Source organism: Podarcis gaigeae (assembly GCF_964106915.1).
Source record: "Podarcis gaigeae genome assembly, chromosome: 2".
Classification (NCBI taxonomy): Eukaryota; Metazoa; Chordata; class Lepidosauria; order Squamata; family Lacertidae; genus Podarcis; species Podarcis gaigeae.
Window position 1 is genome coordinate 117,592,714 of NC_139679.1, and position 17,065 is coordinate 117,609,778.

The following is a 17,065-nucleotide window of genomic DNA, read 5'->3' on the forward strand; positions in this document are numbered from 1 at the left end:
CTTGCGAGCCTTGCGATATTTTTCGCTCCCCCCCTTTTTCTAAGCCGCTAATAGCCTTTTAGCCGCTATGCCGCTAAACCTCCAATAGCGCTAATCCGCTAAGCCGCTAATAGGGTTGCTTCGCAAGACGAAAAAACCGCTAGACGAAGAGACTTGCGGAACGGATTATTTTCGTCTTGCGAGGCACCACTGTAATTTGTTCTGGAGGTCTGTTCTTAACCTGAAACTGTTCTTAACCTGAAGCACCATTTTTGGTAATGGGGCCTGCTGCGCCGCCACCGCACGATTTCTGTTCTTATCCTAAAGCAAATTTCTTAACCCCAGGTACTATTTCTGGGTTAGCAGAGTCTGTAACCTGAAGCGTCTGTAACCCAAGGTTAATTTATTATTTATACCCCGCCCATCTGGCTGGGTTTCCCCAGCCACTCTGAGCGGCTCCCAACAGAACATTAAAAACACGGTAAAACATCAAACATTAAAAACTTCTCTAAACAGGGCTGCCTTCAGATGTCTTCTAAAAAAGTCAGATAGTTGTTTACTTCCTTGACATCTGATGGAAGGGCGTTCCACAGGGTGGGCGCCACTACCGAGAAGGCCCTCTGCTTAATATCAAACCACTCTGGGAGTTGTAACTCTGCGATGGGAATAGAGGCCTCTCAGCACCCTTAGCAAACCACAGTTCCCATATTCTTTGGGGGAAACCATGACTGTTTATAGAACCATAGAATTGTAGAGTTGGTCCTGTGGGTCGTTTAGTTCAACCCCCTGCAATGCAAGAATCTCAGCTAAAGCATCCATGATAGATGGCCATTCACACTCTGCTCAGAAACCTCCAAGGAAGGAGAGGCAACAACCTCTCGAGGGAGACCATTCCACTGTCAAGCAGATTTTACTGTCAAAAAGTTCCTCCTGGTGTTTAGTCGGAATCTCTTTTTTTGTAACTTGAATCCGGCAGAGGTGTGAATGTGGCTGTAGTTGCCTTACGACCCACCCTGATTACGCCCAGACTCTTTTAAAAAATGCATCTTTCTGCCTTTTAATATGAACCACACGCCAAAATGGCTGAGTGGGAAGACCTAGAAAGCGTCTGATGTCCACAACCAGGCAATAAATAGCTTTATCAGGGCTAACCAAGATGCTGGAAAAGCGCAAGCCATTCTCAAGGTCCACAGAACTCTTCCATTAGCTTGGACGTTAAGCAAAGCGGGAGGGAGGGAATCGCTGGCTCTGTCACTGTCTAGCTGCAAAGTCACATGCTTTGAAAATCTGAATAGGAGAGCCACAGCAAATGCGCAGGGAATCTCTGGGATTAGGGAGGAGAAAGTGTGGGACGGCAGCCTTTGGAGGAGAACACCACACGGACGGGGGGATTAATAATAATAATAATAATAATAATAATAATAATAATAATAATAATTTGTACCCTGCCTTCCCCGGCCAGAGCCGGGCTCAGGTCGGCTAACACCAATAAAATCACAGTAAAAACATAATAGGGGGAAAGGGGGGGGGGAGGAAAAGGAGGGGAAAACTATTTAAAATATGGGTTAAAATGTAATTTAAAATGCAGCCTCATTATAAAGTAGCTGATAAATCAAGACCATAAGGGGAGGGAAACATAAGGGTCAGACCGAGTCCAAACCAAAGGCCAGGCGGAACAGCTGTCTTGCCGGCCCTGCGGAAAGATGTCAAGTCCCGCAGGGCCCTAGTCTTTTGTGACAGAGCGTTCCACCACGTCGGGGCCAGTGCTGAAAAGGCCCTGGCCCTAGTTGAAACCAATCTAACCTCCTTGAGGCTCAGGACCTCCAAAGTGTTGTCATTTGTGGACCTTAAGGTCCTCTGTGGGGCATACCAGGAGAGGTGGTCCCGTAGGTACGTGGGTCCTGGGGCTTTAAAGGTCAAAACCAGCACCTTAAACCTGACCCTGTACTCCACCTGGAGCCAGTGCAGTTGGTAAAGCACTGGATGAATGTGATCCCGCGGCAAGGACCCCGTGAGGAGCCTCGCCACGGCATTCTGCACCCGCTGGAGTTTCTGGGGCAGCTTCAAGGGCAGCCCCGCGTAGAGCGAGTTACAATAATCAAGCCTGGAGGTGACCGTCGCTTGGATCATTAAAGGATGAGCAAGCGATTCACAGTCCACATTAAGGCGAGGTATGGCCAGGCCATGTGACTTAATGCAGACCTCATGGCTACAGCATCTTAAGTGGTTCCTCACTGCCCTTTCCCTCCTGCCCTCTGCTCTGCTTAACATAGAATCATAGAGTTGGAAGAGACCACAAGGGCTATCGAGTCCAACCCCCTGCCAAGCAGGAAACACCATCAGAGCACTCCTGACATATGGTTGTCAAGCCTCTGCTTTAAGACCTCCAAAGAAGGAGACTCCACCACACTCCTTGGCAGCAAATTCCACTGTCGAACAGCTCTTACTGTCAGGAAGTTCTTCCTAATGTTTAGGTGGAATCTTCTTCCTTGTAGTTTGGATCCATTGCTCCGTGTCCGCTTCTCTGGAGCAGCAGAAAACAATCTTTCTCCCTCCTCCATGTGACATCCTTTTATATATTTGAACATGGCTATCATATCACCCCTTAACCTCCTCTTCTCCAGGCTAAACATGCCCAGCTCCCTTAGCCGTTCCTCATAAGGCATCGTTTCCAGGCCTTTGACCATTTTGGTTGTCCTCCTCTGGACACGTTCCAGTTTGTCAGTGTCCTTCTTGAACTGTGGTGCCCAGAACTGGACACAGTACTCCAGGTGAGGTCTGACCAGAGCAGAATACAGTGGCACTATTACTTCCCTTGATCTAGATGCTATACTCCTATTGATGCAGCCCAGAATTGCATTGGCTTTTTTAGCTGCCGCGTCACACTGTTGGCTCATGTCAAGTTTGTGGTCAACCAAGACTCCTAGATCCTTTTCACATCTACTGCTCTCATGCCAGGTGTCACCCATCTTGTATTTGTGCCTCTCATTTTTTTTGTCCAAGTGCAATACTTTACATTTCTCCCTGTTAAAATTCATCTTGTTTGTTTTGGCCCAGTTCTCTAATCTGTCAAGGTCGTTTTGAAGTGTGATCCTGTCCTCTGGGGTGTTAGCCACCCCTCCCAGTTTGGTGTCATCTGCAAATTTGATCAGGATGCCCTTGAGTCTATCATCCAAGTCGTTGATAAAGATGTTGAATTTCTGCCTGATTTCTGGAGAAGTGGAAGGCTTTGCTGACCGCTGAGCACCTGTGACTCTCCGCTCAGGAAAGGCCCTCTTTTCTTGCGAGGTGGTGGAAAAGTACACGGAGCTGGAGGGGTGATGGGAGTCAAATTCCAGCAAAAACCTGGAAGGTCGCAGCTTCCGCAGCCCTGTCAAAGAGACTAGTCCTCAAGCAAACGGCAGCCGGGGTGGCGTGCTGTTCACAATTCCACTGCCCCTTCGACACATGTCATTTAGCAAGGGGAACGAAACCCTAGTAGTAGCTTAGTAGCGGTCAGGGGTACAGGCCGAAGTTTCTAGTAGGTTTTAAGTTTGTAGGGTATAAATCTGTAGCCACTTCTAGCGGGAGGGAGGTGGGTTTGAAGGGCGAAGAGTACGAAACGCGATGCTGACGAATGCTGATTTGTATATATGCAGAGAGTTTTAAACTTAAGATTTCTCTTCTCTCCCACTGCCCAGCCTCTATGTCAGCAGTTCTTCCAGGAGTGGCTCCATGTTTTGGGATTAGCTTTGCCCTAGGAGAGGGAAATTTGTCATTAGAAAGACGTATGACTCACATAGCTAATAGATTGTTTTCGTTCCTAGGTAGCTTAGGGGTTCTATGATGATCAGATTTGGTTTGTTTGGGTATTTTTTCCCAATCCAAGAATTTTAGAGAAAATGTTTTTATGGACATGTAAGAAACACTGATTATAACAAATAAAAAGGAGTTCTTTAAAAAATGTGCAAAGTATGGCTTGGACCTGATATACTTGGCCTCGGCTCAGTATACCTGAAGGAGCTTCTCCACCCCCATCGTTCTGCCCGGACGCTGAGGTCCAGCGCTGAGGGCCTTCTGGTGGTTCCCTCATTGCGAGAAGCAAAGCTACAGGGAACCAGGCAGAGGGCCTTCTCGGTAGTGGCACCCGCCCTGTGGAACGCCCTCCCACCAGATGTCAAAGAGATAAACAACTACCTGACATTTAGAAGACATCTGAAGGCAGCCAGGTTTAGGGAAGTTTTTAATGTGTGATATTTTTTAATCTTTGTTGGGAGCCGACCAGAGTGGCTGGCGAAACCCAGCCAGTTGGGCGGGGGTACAAATAATGAATTATTATTATTATTATTATTATTATTATTATTATTATTATTATTATTTGAAAAGGAAAAGTGTATTTATCATTGTAAACTCTTAATACTGTGGTGGTTTGTTTGTTAAGAGAGTTAAGAGTTGGGGTAATCATTGTGGAACCTTCCAGATCTAGTTGAGATCCACTTGGAACCAAAAAGATCCTTTACGGAGGAGCAATCCATCACTGGGGGGGGGCACCACAGAGAAGGCTCAGTGCAACTTATAAAGAGCAGTACTACAACTCCCATCATCCCTGGGGGCTGATGGGAGTTGAAGCTGCAACACCTGGAGGGCACTGGGCCTGCTGCCACCCCTGCGTTAGACTATCATTACTGTTGCTATGATGAGTCTCTGTAGGGCTCCCTCAAAGTGCACGGTCAAGGCTGTGTCATCTGCAAACAACGCCTCTCACATAAGGACCAGCGACGCTTTTCTCTTGGTGTAGAGATGTGCCAGATTGAACAAACCCCAGTCGCTTTCTTGAATGGGTGTGACTGGAAACAAACAGTGAGGTTGTGTCTCCATAACGGTGACCGGAGGAGGAATGGCCGCTGGGAGGAGTGCAGAGAGAAGAAACATTGCACTGCTTCTGCAGCACCACAGCTGAACGCCTTCCCCTGCCCCAGCTGCAACAAAACATGTCTCTCCCCTATCGGTCTCTACAGCCACAGATGGATGCTAAGAATATTATTATTATTATTATTATTATTATTATTATTATTATTATTATTACCATGCATTTATTTATTTATACTCCACCTTCTTCCCTGGCAGCTTACAGACAATAAATAATAATTTTATTATTTGTACCCTACCCTTCTGAAGCTGAGGCTCCAATACTTTGGCCACCTCATGAGAAGAGAAGACTCCCTGAAAAAGACCCTGATGTTGGGAAAGATGGAGGGCACAAGGAGAAGGGGACGACAGAGGACGAGATGGTTGGACAGTGTTCTCGAAGCTACCAGCATGAGTTTGACCAAACTGCGGGAGGCAGTGGAAGACAGGAGTGCCTGGCGTGCTCTGGTCCATGGGATCACGAAGAGTCGGACACAACTAAACGACTAAACAACAACCCTTCTGACTGGGTTGCCCCAGCCAGTCTGGGCGGCTTCTGATGTATATAAAAACATAATACAGTGGTACCTTGGTTTACAACCATAATCCGTTCCGGAGGTCCGTTTGTAAACCAAAACAGGTTGTAACCCAAGGTGCACTTTCGCCAATGGGGCCTCCAAAAAAAAAAAAAAATTGTTTGTAATCCAAAAAAAGGTTGCAAACCTGGACACGCACGTCTGCAAACCAAAACGTATGCAAACCATGACGTATGCAAACCAAGGTACCCCCCTAAAACATTGCACAATACACATTTAAAAACTTCCCTATACAGGGCTGCCTTCAGATCATACCTGTCAACTTTCAGGTTTGAAAATAAGGGATTAGCAGCCTTGAAAATAAGGGATCAGCAGCCTCACCTGTCCCGGGGACAGTCTACGGGATATCTAACAATCCAGGATAGCAGCGGGAAACGGTGCTGGAATAAGGGAATTCCCCGCAAAAAAAAGGGGACGGTTGGCAGCTATGCTTCAGATGTCCTCTAAAGGTGATATAGTTTTACATCTTCTTATCTTCCTCTTCCTCCTCTTCCAACCCCCCCACCGCCCTATGCCCTATTGCACATTCTTTGCACGAAAATCACTAAAATGCCAATATTCTAAAAACAAGACCATAAAATGTACGCGTCACGACCGTCTGAATTCGTCCAGGAGCTGCCCGGAGGTGTCGTTTGCCAGGATTTCACAACAGCTAGTGACCCCCCCCCCAAAAAAATATGCTAAATGGAGCCTCCAGTGCCAGTGGCAGTCTATCTCTAAATCCTTGCAACAGACAAAGGAGGCGGCTCTTGCGCTTGCAGTCTTCTGGCTGGCCACTGTCAGAAGAGGAGGCTGGGCTTTTTAAGGAGAGGCGAGCCTTTGGGGTCCTATCCAGCAGGGTTGGGGTTTTTTGGGGGGTGGGAGGAGCTGGGGGGGTGGAAATGACTTTCTCAGGGTTAAGGCGACAGATTCCTGTTTCCCAGAACAGCCTGGGAGGAAGGGGAGGGAGAGGAACCGCGGACATCACTTCCTATCCTGCCGGCCATAGGGGGCGTGGGGTTGGGGGGCACCGGCAGGGTCCTTTGCCCCCCAAGTAGCAGCCCAGCAAGAGGGTTGGGGGGCACGATGCCTCGTTGATGCCTCTTGCTCTTTCCCTCCACCTTTTGCAAGAAGATCCTTGGTGAGTGCAAGGCGTGTTGCAATTGCAGAGGGAGGGATTTCAAACAAAGCTCCTGGGAAAAGTCCAGGGAGACGAAAGAGCAAAAGATCTGGGGCTGGAGGGAGTTTTGCATGCATATATTCTTATTATTTTCATGTTTCCAGCTGCTTTCAATTATGTGCAGATCGTGGTTTTGGAAGGCTATGAACAAAGCAATGGTTCTAATGAAAGAGGAGCGGGAGGCGGTTGGAAGAAAAGGCGTTTGCAAAAATAAAAATTAAAAAACGAGTTTTAGGGGAGGGGTTCGCCAGCCCCGTTTTCATCCAGGCTCAGTATAGGGCTTTAATGTGCTGCGACCCAAAAGCTGGGGGAGTGCAGGGGGGTAGCCAAGGATGTAACAGAAAATAATAATAATAATAATAATAATAATAATAATAATAATAATGACGACAAAATAACACTTCATGCAGCAGAGGGAGTGGACTGCAATCCACAAAATGCCAGCCATTGCCAGCCTGGTGCCTGGCAGGTGCTTTGAACTACAACTCCCAAGAGCCCTGCTTCGTGGGGCTGAGGGGAGCTGTAGCTCCAATATGATGCCCTCCAGAAGTTTTGGGTGTACAACTCCAGCCAGCAGCAGTCCAAAACATCTAGAGGGCATCTGGAGCTTAGGGAAGGCTGTTCTGAAGAATAAGTGACCAGTTAATTTAATTTAAATTTCACAATGTTTATAGACTGCTCGGTTGTCATCAAACCTCAGATGGGCTTACAGAAAAATGATGAAACCATAAAATTAGGGTTTTTTTTATTAAAAACAAACAAAAAATGCTTAAAACTTTAAAAAATAATTAAAATGAACTAAAACCAGATTTGAAAACCTAGCAGCCTCCCTGAAACGTGTTCCAGGGGGCTGTTTGGAAACCAATTCTGTTTGCATAATTACTGTGAAGTAATTTCCTCAGTATTCAGTGGGGCTTACTCATTGGTAAAGGTAAAGGGACCCCTGACCATTAGGTCCAGTCACGGACGACTCGGGGGTTGCAGCGGTCATCTCGCTTTATTGGCCGATGGAGCTTCCAGGTCATGTGGCCAGCATGACTAAGCCGCTTCTGGCGAACCAGAGCAGTGCACGGAAACGCCGTTTACCTTCCCGCTGGAGTAGTACCTATTTATCTACTTGCACTTTGACGTGCTTTCGAACTGCTAGGTTGGCAGGAGCAGGGACAGAGCAACGGGAGCTCACCCCGTCACAGGGATTCGAACCGCCGACCTTCTGATCGACAAGTCCTCATTGGTAGGTGTGTGTAAAATTGTAGCCTGACTTAAACCTTTGTTCTGCCTGCTTTTGCTTCCAGCCGCAATGCTTTTTGTCAGGAAAATGGATTGTTAATAGTCCCCACTGAATGGTATCCCCCCCCCCAATGGGGAGCAAAAGATTAGGAAATAACTGGTGAATTGTCTTGAATTTTTATTATTGCAATTGTATCCCACCATTTTCTCCAAGGAGCCTACATGGTTCTCCCTCATTTAATCCCCAACAAGAGCCCTGAGAGTCAGGTTACTTTGAGAGGCAGAGACTGGCCCAGGGTCACCCATTGAGCTTCATGGACGAGTCAGGATTTGAACCCTGGTCTCCCTGTTCTTAGTCCAACGCTCTAACCACTGCACCACACTGACTCTTATTTTTCTTTTTTCTTTTCGGAATGCGAGAGATTATCAGAATTTGGGAAGCTCTTCTTCTCCCCTCACCCCTCTTTGAACTTTGAGGGAGATTTCTGATGTCAGCTGTGTGTCAGAACGTTTGCTTTACAGGAGAGGGCTCCAGGTTCAATTCTCAGGGACTCCGATTAATATTAATTATTGTTGTTGTTACGATTCATTTCAGTTCTATGTAGCTTTACAGTTTTAAAGAAAAAGATCTTGAAGCGGTTTATGGCACATTAAAAACATCAAATAGAACAATCCAGGATAAAACGTTGCTGAAGAAAGTCAGAGGTAAAATACCTTCAGGATATCAAAATAAAACATTGGAAAGGAGGCCAGCTCCGGAATGCACTTTTAATGCAGCAAAGATAACAACAGAAAATAAATTGGAAGCATTTCAAAAGAAAACATTACTAAAGGAAGTCAAATGTAAAATGCATGTTCAAAACAACAGTAAATGCAGATTTTAAAATAAAGTAATATGCCCAAGTGTCCCCAAAAAAGTTATTTACCAGTATGTATGCTACTACTGTGGCCTGTGTTTTGTTAGCCCCAAAAAGGGAAAATGAGCTAGGTCCCAACTAAAGAAGAATGGCAACTCAAGTTGACAGAATACACGCATAGCTGTCAACTTTTCCCTTTTCTTGTCAGGAATCCTATTTGGAATAAGGGAATTTCCCTTTAAAAAAGGGAAAAGTTGACAGCTATGAATATACGCAGCTTGCAGACTTAACATATAGAAAAAGATAGCAAGAAGAACATACGTTTAGAGAAGATTGGGAAACATTTATTGAATGTATGGAGAAAGAATTGTGTATATCTGAAAACGGTGGCAGCATTAAGATAAATCCAACAGTGTAAATAAGTTTAGATGGATGTAATAATGGAATACTGAATGGTTTAGTTTACATAAAATATGCAGGGATTTATGATATGTAAAATGAACCATGGAAAGAGAAGAAGGGATTGATATTATAAGGATGTTAAAATGTGTATTTAAAATTGCTAAACAGAAACTTTAATTTTTTTACAAAAAATAAAATAAAGTAATATGTTAACACCATAAACTTTGGTGGTTTTGCAGCTACTGGACTTTTGCACTGACATTTCTCTCTCCTCACCCCATGTTGGTTGGTTGGGCATCAGCACAGCTAACTCAGGTCAGTTCCAGGGTTTGTGCTATGCTCTTAGGCTACCTGAGCCAACATAGTTTTCAGAAAAAATTCATTGAGAGTATATATCGTTGTAAAGTTAGCTGGGATGAGATTTCATTGCAATCTGATTTTGATCTCAAAGTCCCATAGATTCCCATGGGAGACAGAAGCAAGTTTTATTGTGAAATTTTTAAGATAATATTTTAGTTTTCTGTTATGTTGCTTTGGCTGTACAGTGGTACCTCGTGTTACATACACTTCAGGTTACAGATTCCACTAACCCAGAAATAGTACCTCGGGTTAAGAACTTTGCTTCAGGATGAGAACAGAAATCTTGCAGCGATGGCGCAGCTGCAGCGGGAAGTCTCATTAGCTAAAGTGGTGCTTCAGGTTAAGAACAGTTTCAGGTTAAGAACAGACCTCCAGAACGAATTAAGTATTTAACCCGAGGTACCACTGTATAATCTATGTTTGACTTCAGATTGTTTTATTTATGTTTTATTGAATTAATATGCTGTAAACCGCTTTGAGATTTTTCTTGAAAATATAAAGCGGTATAGAAATTAATAATAAATAAAAATGTTTCTAGTCTCTCCTAACCTTTTTAATGGTGCTTACTCCTTTCCCTAGGGAGAAGCTCACCGGGAACAAATTTGGGCCTCTTTGGCCTGCGGTGTGTGTTGTTTTGAGGTGTCGAAACACCCTTCCAAAAGTCAACATTGGACTAATGGTCACCCCAGTCGCAGATGCCCGGCTTGGCCTGAGACACAAAATGGCCACTGAGCAAGGCAGCGCCAACACCCCAAGCTTCCAGTTGCTGGCGGATCCAAAGTTGGGGACGAAAATGGCGGAAGAGGAGCAGGCCAGCTACCTTGCCGGCAGGGCTGCGGGTCCTTGCATTCTTCAAGCCGGGAGCATGTGGGGCCTTGAGAGGAGAGGTGGGGAAGATACCCCGCATGGGGTCAGCAGCGTCTCCAACACTTGGCATCATTATATCCGGCCATTTAGCCACCACGAAGCCGAGTGGCCGCGACAAGTTTGCCGGCAGCTCTGGGAGCTGTGCTGCCGGTGGCTGAAGCCCGAGAGACACGGCAAGGAGCAGATTTTGGACCTGGTGGCCCTGGAGGAGTTCCTGAGGGCCTTGCCCCCAGAAATGCAGAGCTGGGTCAGGGCGATTGGGCCAGAGGGTGGCTCGCGAGCGACGGCGACCGACAATTTCCTCCCGAGGGAAAGAAGCAGTGAGGAGCAAGAAGAAGAGGTAAGAACAGTTTGCTGCAAGCAATCTGAAGGGGTTGAGAAGGTAGGTGCAAGATGGGTGCTTGCTGACCACTGCTGCGCCATTCCTTTTTTTCTCGATTTTTGGGAAATGGGTGCCGTTCCTTAAGTAGCCAAAACAGCACCACCCACAAGGGGGAAGCAACAGCAGGCTTAGGTAACCCCAGTCTATCCACAGAAGTACAAAAAGGCTTTATAGTGGTACCTCGGGTTACATATGCTTCAGGTTACAGACTCTGCTAACCCAGAAATAGTACCTTGGGTTAAGAACTTTGCTTCAGGATGAGAACAGAAATCGTGCTCCGGCGGCACGACGGCAGCAGGAGGCCCCATTAGCTAAAGTGGTGCTTCAGGTTAAGTACAGTTTTAGGTTAAGAATGGACCTCCAGAACGAATTAAGTTCTTAACCCGAGGTACCGCTGTATAAGGGGGTCCGGAAAACCTTGAAAGGGGAAAATCTCAAAATATTCCCATAGAGGAATGAGCATTCTTAGGTGACATTTGAGCCATACCTCTGAAGCGCTGAGACACCACTTTAGACGGTCATGAATTCGGCCAAAGAATCATGGAAAGTGGGTTGTTGTTTTTTAGGATGCCCAGAATTGTTAGGGGGCAATTCTGGGCATCCTAAAAAACAAAAACAAAACCCACTTCCCAGGGATGGTAGGATGAAAGGAGTCTTGTCAACTTGCCAAGGAACTGATAAGGTTCATTATTGAGTCATCTGCAGTTTGACTTCTTCCCAGGGTGAGAGGAAAAATGGCGAAAATGGGTTATTGGGACATAGTGACTTTTGCAGCTATTGTTAAAGTTGCAAAACAACGAAGCACGTGACAGCGAGGGAGAAATTTATGGAACAACAATAAAAATAGAATATCAGCTTTGCCCAAGGCATGATGGAGAGCAGCAACAACTGGTGGGGGGGGGGGAACAGAGAATAGACATAATATTTTACAAGGACAGGAAGAAATAACATGGACAGAATAATTTCCTCACACAGGAAGAACAAGGTTATAGTTTGAGCGCTTCACTTGTAGTTTCATAAATAATTTAATGTGTCAAGACGAATAGAAGTTATTAATATTGCAGTTGTTGTATAATGGGATTATTATTATTATGACTGGAATGTAATTGAAATTAATAAGATTTTGGAACGCAGAAATAAAGAAACTCATCAACCATCAATTTTAGCTTGTGGGGGGCTACTTTATCTAAATTATATAATTCAGTATTTGAATGATAGGTATTGGTAATTGTATTGTAAACTGGCATTGTTATAATGAGGCTATTACTGGATTGTAATGGAAAACTAATAAAAAGTAGTATTTAAAAAATAAGAAAAAGAATTGTTAGGGGGCCCCTATCTCCATCACAGAGCTACAATTCCCTGAGTGGTTTAACATGCAACCCCTCTTCACGGGGAACTCTCGGAACTGTAGCTCCGCCTGCTTTCTAGCGGATCTTTGCACCCATGATAATAATAATTATTTTATTTTATTTATACCCGCCCATCTGGCTGGGCTTCCCCAGCCACCCATGGCGGCTTCCAACAAGATATTAAAATACAATAATGCATCAAACATTAAAAACTTCCCTAAACAGGGCTGCCCTAAGATGTCTCCTAAAAGTCAGATAGTTGTTTATTTCCTTCACATCTAATGGAATGGCGTTCCACAGGGCTGGTGCCACTGCCGAGAAGGCCCTCTGCCTGGTTCCCTGTAACTTGGCATCTCTCAGTGAGGGAACCACCAGAAGGCCCTCAGCGCTGGATCTCGGTGTCCGGGCAGAACGGTGGGGGGGGGGGGGAGACGCTCCTTCAGGTATACAGGACCGAGGTTGTTTAGGGCTTTAAAGGTCAGCACCAACACTTTGAATTGTGCACGGAAACATACTGGGAGCCAATGTAGGTCTTTCCATGAGGACTGGAACCTTAAACAAGTGCGGAAGCTGCATTCTTTGCTCAGCTCCACATCCCATGCTTTTTCCTACGCTCCCTGCAAACAGTGGCACAGCCCTCGCTTGATAAGAGCTGTGAGCAAATGAGAAATCGCGCTGCTGAGAAGTTGACGGTGCTCTCTCCTTTCAGGAGCAGGTGACTTTTGAAGAGGTGGCTGTGTATTTCTCCAGCGCTGAGTGGAGTCTCCTGGATGCCGCCCAAAAAGCCCTGTACAGGGAAGTTATGCTGGAGAATTATGGGAACGTGGTCTCCCTGGGTAAGGACGCTGTTCAAAAAGCACAGAATATGAGTACTGGTTATTGGTTTGGTTCATCTCAAGATGTTTTTGGCAGCTGAATTTCAAGACCTTCCCTGCTGGGGGCAGGAGATTCATAATCCACCTGACCCCCACAGATCACACTTTCATATTTTAAGCTCTATGATAGCACTTTAAAGAGTCATGGCTGCCTCCAAAGAATTCTGGGAGCTGTAATTTATTAAGGGTACTAAGAGTTATTAGGAGGCCCCTATTCTCTTCGCTGAAGTAAAAGTCCCATAATTCCCCGGGAAGAGGGCTTGATTGTTAAACCAGTCTGGGAATTGTTACTCTGTGAGGAGAACAGGGGTCTGCTGTCAGCTCTCAGCACCCTTAACCAACCACAGTCCCCAGGATGTTTTGGGTGCGGAAGCTGTGGCTGCTGAAGGGATATAAGAATTCTTTAAATGTATAGGGCGAACGCGGCCGGGGTCAGCTCCACATTTGAGGGCGGACCTGGCAAAGTGGAGAAGAGATGCAGCTCTGCGGCTGAGCCGAAAGTCTCAGTTTCAATCCCTGGCACCTCCAGCCAGGATTAGGACAGGCTCCTTGCCTGATTCCCCGGATAGTTGGTGCCAGTCAGTGAAGACAGTACTGAGATAGATGGACCCATGCATGAGGTAGCTGTCCTGTGGAAGAGCCTAGTCACTTTTCTGGTGTCTGCAGAGGGCCAGTAAGGTTGAGTGGAGCCCTTTTAAGGTTGTGCTGATGGTTCTTCGTTTTGTTTCCTCTGAAGGACTTTGGCTTCTCAAACCCGAACTCGTCTCCTGGCTGGATGAAGAGGAAGAAGAAAATGAGATATTTGTCCAGGGAGCTGCTGAAAGAGAGGAGAGATCAAGAGGAAGGAGTTCTTTGGGTATTTATTTATATTCACTCTTATTTGATTTACACGCTGCTCTTTAATAGGTTCCCAAAGTGGCTTACAGAAAGTCCAAACCACACTAAAACTACACATACACACACAAAATGCTAAGCTATCAGAAGAATTAAAACAAAACACCAGACAGCATTAAAAAAAAAAAAACCAGACAGAAGATTTTAAAAACCAACGAAAATCTTATGTCACAATTCTCTGCTTCTTCCGGCAGGGGTTGAGAAGGGGTATGAGAAGCAGACAAATGGGCCGGAAAGTTCTAGAGACGTAGAACTGTGCAGTGAGGCTTTGTTGAGAAGAGCTGAGCCAGAAGATGCGCTCGGTAGCGCATGGGCCGGAGACGCCAAGGGGCAACTGGGGAGCCGCTCACATGAAAGCCAAGTCCAGTTCCTTAATTGCCTGGAAGGCTACGGCAAGCCTGAGGATTATTTGGCCCAGCTGGGAATCTTCCAGAGCGAGGGAGCTTTCGAAAGCATGAAGGCCTTCATGCAGAATCCTGACCTCCTTGTCCCGAACCAAGCGAGTCTTCCGGGACGGAGGACGCACCAGTGCTTGGTGTGCGGGAAAAGGCTGGCCAGCCGAGGGAAACTCATCATCCACGAAAGGACGCACACGGGAGAGAAGCCGTTTGCCTGCTCCGACTGCGGGAAGTGCTTCAGCCAGCAGGCGCACCTCAGCGGCCACCGAAGGACCCACACGGGGGAGAGGCCCTTCCAATGCGCCGAGTGCGGAAGGAGCTTCAGCGACAGGACCTCCTTCAAGAGGCACGAGAGGATCCACACGGGAGAGAAGCCCTACGAGTGCACCGAGTGCGGGCGCCGCTTCAGCGACTGGACGGCCGCCAGGAGGCACATCGCGGCCCAAATGCGCACCAAAGCCCACAAGTGCGCCGACTGCGGGAAGGGCTTCCAGAACCTGGAGGAGCTCTTGAAACACGAAGAGGGCCACCCGAGCGACAAGCCGTACACGTGCTCGGTCTGCGCGCAAGGCTTCAGCAAGGCGCAGTACCTTTTCCGGCACGGCATAACGCACGTGAGGGAACGGCGCGAGCAGCAGCAGCAGGACCAGAGAGGCTCCCCTGGCGAAGCGGCCGCGCAGGAATCGCCGGTGTGCGCAAGGGAGGGGCGCGAGGGCCGAGGATGCAGCGAAGGCTCGCTCGCCAAGTGCGCCCTGAAACGCGCGGGAGCCGGGAAGGCCTTTGGGTGCTCAGAGTGCGGCCGCAGCTTTAGCCAGAGGACCAACCTGGTCATCCACTGGCAGACCCACACGGGGGAGAAGCCCTACGAATGCGCCGAGTGCGCGAAATGCTTCGGCACCCGGACGTCCTTGCGGAGGCATCGGAGGATCCACACCGGGGAGAAGCCCTATCAGTGCTCGGACTGCGGGAGGTGCTACAGAGACGGGACGTCCTTCCGGCGGCACAAATTGACCCACACAGGCGAGAAGCAGCTTCCGGAGAGCTTTCCAGCTCCAGCCCAGCTCATTAAACAGGAAGAAACCCACATGGGAGAAATTCTCTGGGGCAGCCCCAGTTGCAGGGAAACTCCAGCTCAACAGCCGTTCTAAAGGAGGAGGCTTCCAAGAAGGAAGTCACATAACAGCGGGGGAAGGGAAGCTGTGGACCTCCAGATTCCCCCCCCCCCCAATTATTTTTGCTGGGTTACAACTCCCTTCCTCCCTCACCACTGACCATGCTGGCCGGGGAGTTGGAGTCCAACACAGACCTAGAGGGTCATTGTGTCAATGAAATACAAACTCTTGTACAGTGGTACCTTGGGTTACAGACGCTTCAGGTTATATACGCTTCAGGTTACAGACTCTGCTAACCCGGAAATAGTACCTCGGGTTAAGAACTTTGCTTCAGGATAAGAACAGAAATCGCATGGTGGCAGCAGGAGGCCCCATTAGTTAAAGTGGTACCTCAGGTTAAGAACAGTTTCACGTTAAGAACGGGCCTCCAGAACGAATTAAGTTCTTAACCCGGGGTACCACTGCATTGGGGTAGAAGCTGTTTCTTATAAACCTGCCACATCCCCTCAGACCGCTTATCCATTTGAACTCCCCTTAGCCGAATTGTAGTTCAGCAACATTTAGAGTGCTCACAGCAGGCCGCCACCCCCATCCCTGGTTTCACCTTTCCTCGACCCCCCAGAAAGTTCTAGCAGCCCATTCCCGCCCCCCAAGTCATAATTGTTACGTTTCAGAACTTTGGCCATATTTACGCCACACATTTTAAGACGCCATGATACCGCTTTGAAGTGTCATGGCTTCCCAAAAATAATTTTGGGAGCTGTAGTTTGTTAAAGAGTTGTTAGGAGACCCTTGCTCCACCCCCATATGTACAAATTTAATAGAAGAAGAGGAGGAAGAGTTTGGATTTGATATCCCGCCTTTCACTCCCTTTAAGGAGTCTCAAAGCGGCTCACATTCTCCTTTCCCTTCCTCCCCCACAACAAACACTCTGTGGGGTGAGTGGGGCTGAGAGACTTCAGAGAAGTGTGACTAGCCCAAGGTCACCCAGCAGCTGCATGTGGAGGAGCGGAGACGCGAACCCGGTTCCCCAGATTACGAGACTACCGCTCTTAACCACTACACCACACTGGCTCTCAATAATAACAAATAATAAACAGTAATAATAATAATATGGGAATAGTAACTGGATGGGGAATAGTGGGGTCTCCTATCAACTCTCAGCACCCTTAGCAAACCGCGACTCCCAGAAGTCTTTGGAGGGAAGCCATGTTTTTCGAAAGTGCATTATAAATGGATTGTGTGCAGGTGCAAGTGCCTCAGTTTGAATGTGTTCTGGCTCAGTTACAAAGCAGCCTGGTATCTATAGGCAAAGACCGCAGCTTCTGAAACTAAGGAAATCTGGAAATTAAAAATAAAAAGATCTTGTTTTAAAAGGGATGCATATTACATCTTGTTTTGTCCCTCTAAGATTTGAGTATGCAGCAGAATGGGGGCTGGGGCCAAACACCTTAAAAGGACAGGACAAAAAAGTGGGAAGCTCTGGTGTTCAGTGAAGCAAAATTCTTTATTGTAGTTTGCTCTGTGGGTTTTGGAGTTTAAAACTCCTTCAGGAGCTCTTGCTGGAAACAACAGGAAAACAAGCCTTGTGAAGAACAGCTGAGGAAGTTGGATGTGTTTAGATTGGATAAGACGAGACTGAGAGGAAATATGATCGCCATCTTCAAATATCTCGAAGGGCTCTCACATGGAAGAGGGAGCAATATTGTTTTCTC

At 47.0% G+C, this 17,065-nt stretch overlaps 2 protein-coding genes and 1 long non-coding RNA gene across 7 annotated transcripts in view; all 3 read left to right on the forward strand.

Moving 5' to 3' along the window:
* Positions 1–17,065, forward strand: part of LOC310838313 — a 437,762-nt gene that overhangs the window by 311,318 nt on the left and 109,379 nt on the right. The window lies entirely within an intron of this gene.
* The window catches only part of LOC310837528 (uncharacterized protein), a 331,410-nt gene that overhangs the window by 26,514 nt on the left and 287,831 nt on the right, over positions 1–17,065 (forward strand). The gene's annotated exons all lie outside the window — the stretch shown is intronic.
* On the forward strand, positions 6,297–16,726 carry LOC310837326 (uncharacterized protein). 5 transcript variants are annotated; one of them, XR_014560497.1, is made up of 7 exons: positions 6,424–6,582; positions 7,769–7,855; positions 10,050–10,677; positions 12,781–12,907; positions 13,683–13,802; positions 14,035–16,059; positions 16,558–16,726. XR_014560497.1 is itself a non-coding variant. In XM_083723724.1 (5 exons), exons 1-5 carry the CDS (start codon positions 6,539–6,541, stop codon positions 15,384–15,386), a joined length of 2,271 nt encoding a protein of 756 aa, XP_083579850.1. In that variant the 5' UTR covers positions 6,297–6,538; the 3' UTR covers positions 15,387–16,141. The 5 variants fall into 5 exon arrangements, 3 of the variants coding, with proteins under 3 accessions (XP_083579850.1, XP_083579851.1, XP_083579852.1); XR_014560496.1 differs by lacking the exon at positions 7,769–7,855 and having other exon boundaries at positions 6,297–6,582; XM_083723724.1 differs by lacking the exons at positions 7,769–7,855; positions 16,558–16,726 and having other exon boundaries at positions 6,297–6,582; positions 14,035–16,141.

Coding starts and splice junctions, on each gene's coding strand:
- LOC310837326 (XM_083723724.1), top strand. CDS start 6,539: ATGCCTCTTGCTCTTTCCCTCCACCTTTTGCAAGAAGATCCTTG. Junction 12,908..13,682: donor TGGGAACGTGGTCTCCCTGG/GTAAGGACGCTG, acceptor TTTCCTCTGAAG/GACTTTGGCTTCTCAAACCC. Junction 13,803..14,034: donor AAGAGGAAGGAGTTCTTTGG/GTATTTATTTAT, acceptor TTCTTCCGGCAG/GGGTTGAGAAGGGGTATGAG.